At 39.6% G+C, this 2,238-nt stretch overlaps 1 protein-coding gene and 1 long non-coding RNA gene across 2 annotated transcripts in view; one reads left to right on the forward strand and one right to left on the reverse strand.

Annotated features, from left to right (window-relative positions):
* dapk1 (death-associated protein kinase 1) overlaps positions 1-2,238 on the reverse strand; it is a 94,644-nt gene that overhangs the window by 4,865 nt on the left and 87,541 nt on the right. The window contains exons 22-24 of the mRNA XM_032516765.1: positions 1,606-1,803; positions 550-688; positions 41-161 (exon numbers count right to left, since the gene is read on the reverse strand). Of these exons, the coding sequence (XP_032372656.1) occupies positions 41-161; positions 550-688; positions 1,606-1,803 (458 nt within the window). The remainder of the gene's footprint in view (positions 1-40; positions 162-549; positions 689-1,605; positions 1,804-2,238) is intronic.
* The window catches only part of LOC116690028 (uncharacterized), a 19,467-nt gene continuing 19,222 nt past the window's right edge, over positions 1,994-2,238 (forward strand). The window contains exon 1 of the long non-coding RNA XR_004332145.1: positions 1,994-2,101. This is a non-coding gene — a long non-coding RNA (uncharacterized LOC116690028). The remainder of the gene's footprint in view (positions 2,102-2,238) is intronic.

Here is a 2,238-nt window from a genome sequence, read left to right on the forward strand (position 1 = left end):
GTGTGTGTGTGTGTGTGTGTGTGTGTGCGCGCGCGCTTACAGAGATGACGTTGGCACGAAGCTCCTGCAGGTGACTCCTCAGCAGCTTCACCTCTTTGGAGTTTGAGGCTCCGGCATCCATCACAAACAATTTGTCACTGATCTGCAGGTCTACCCCAAACCTGAAAAAGAAACACACGGCACCATTTTAAAAACTTAAATCTCTTTACAGAAGTATTTAGATGTATACCAAGGTAAAATACAAAGTTGCAAACACGCAGACATTTTAAACATTGTCAAACAAGTGTAAATACCATCAACAACATTAATCACAGCAGCATTCTATCCATGTAATTTCTATTATGGTGTCTTATTTTGTTCAACATAGCAAGGATTGCTGAGGCTCATGGATACTGTAGTATTAACTTGACATAGCAAGAGTACTTGCTTTAAGTCAGTTTATTACAGAACCTTTTTCCTCTGTCAGATCTAGTTAATAAAGTAAAATAAGATAAATAACAACAAAATAATCTACATGGCCCTCTTGTGTGCTGTGGTTTGAGACCCAACCTGTTCCTGACTTCCTTTAGCAGCACTTTCTCCTTGTCGTAGGTGAACTCTCCAGAAAAAGCTCTCGGGATGTCAGCAAGGTCGGCGTGCGTCGCCACCAGGACGACGGTGAGAGGCTGCTGGATCCGACCTCCGAAAGCTGGAAAAGATAGTCTTCTGATACTATCACGTTTTTTGTTTTTTTTTTTTTTTCACTAGTTTATATACAAACACAAAAACAATATGACACGGGCAGGCAGATTCAGTAGCCAACAGACTGAACAAACTGATCAGGAAGGCTGGCTCCGTGATCGGCTGCAAACAGGACACTTTTGAAGCTGTTCGCTGTGGGAGAGTGAACCGTTTCACCCTCGCTAACACATTCCCAAATGTGTCCATCTATCGGATAAACATGACCACCCCTCTCTACCCCACACTGGTCCAACAGAGGAGCAGCTTCTCAAAGAGGCCCAGACAGTTTAAATTCCGCACGGACCGCTACAGGAAATCATTCCTACACAGACATAAAACTCTTCAACACGTCATCCCTGGTGCTAGATGAGACTCTAGACACCACCATATTACAATAAGGACAACCGGCACATTGGGTCATTTACATTTTAGCATGCTCATACTAAACAGTTGCACATTTTGTTTTTGTTTTTTTCCCACTTGTATATATTTAAATACTTGTTCTTATATTTTATTCTTAATTTGTTATTATTATTATTATTATTATTCATGTATATTGTATATGTATATTTGGTGTGCTGCTGTACACTGTAATTTCCCAATTTTTGGGATCATAAATAAATATCTATCTATCTATCTATCTTCTATTACTGAGATTATTCTCAAAACAAGGTTAGTGTTTTGCTCAAATGTTTTTTTACCCGAGTTGCATTACAATCACTTTTTTCCCCTATACAAAAACTGGTAACAATCTCAAATATTTCAGTGTATTTTTGGATAATAAGGATATATATATATTTTCTAAATGCAATTGTCCATTTATCCACAAATACAGTCATGAATATGACAGAATGGTCACATCCTTCTCGACCTCCCTGTCCTTACCAATGTTGTCCTGTGGCAGGTTGAGGGCCTTCAGCAAGTTCAGCCAGTAGGTGATGTGTCCCAGCTGGGTCTCGTATGACTCCTCCAGGCTGAACAGGACCAGGTGGATCGCTGTCGCGTCGTTGGCTGCAAAGTAGTCGTAGGAGCAGTAATAGACCGGGTTTCCCGAAAACTCCCACACGCTGAACTCCCCCACACCTATAGAGAGGGAAATAAGTGATATGAGCAGCCTATTATTTGTATTGCACGGAGGGTTTTTACTTTTAATACCGAAGTATTTTCCTGATTACACTTGCATACTTTTACTTAAAGTCTGTAACATTTTCAATGCAGGACAGAGTATTTCCACCATGTGGTATAACTACTTTTACTTAAGTCAGGGGTGTCAAACTAAATTTCACTAAGGGGCAGATTTTAAGTTTATAAACATGCTTTCATTTGAGAAAAAAGTCAAATATCTTGACTGTATTACTCCATGTCTCATATAGTCTTCTCAGTTACAGTTTGGTCCTAAAATAATTCAACCAAAAGGTTCCTGTGAAAAAGTGAAAAAAGCGTTATGCGGTTTCATTTAAAAAAAACACCATACTTTTGTTGTACTGCACATTGCTGCAGCTCCTCTTTTCACCCTGT

Source organism: Etheostoma spectabile, chromosome 5, assembly GCF_008692095.1.
Source record: "Etheostoma spectabile isolate EspeVRDwgs_2016 chromosome 5, UIUC_Espe_1.0, whole genome shotgun sequence".
Classification (NCBI taxonomy): Eukaryota; Metazoa; Chordata; class Actinopteri; order Perciformes; family Percidae; genus Etheostoma; species Etheostoma spectabile.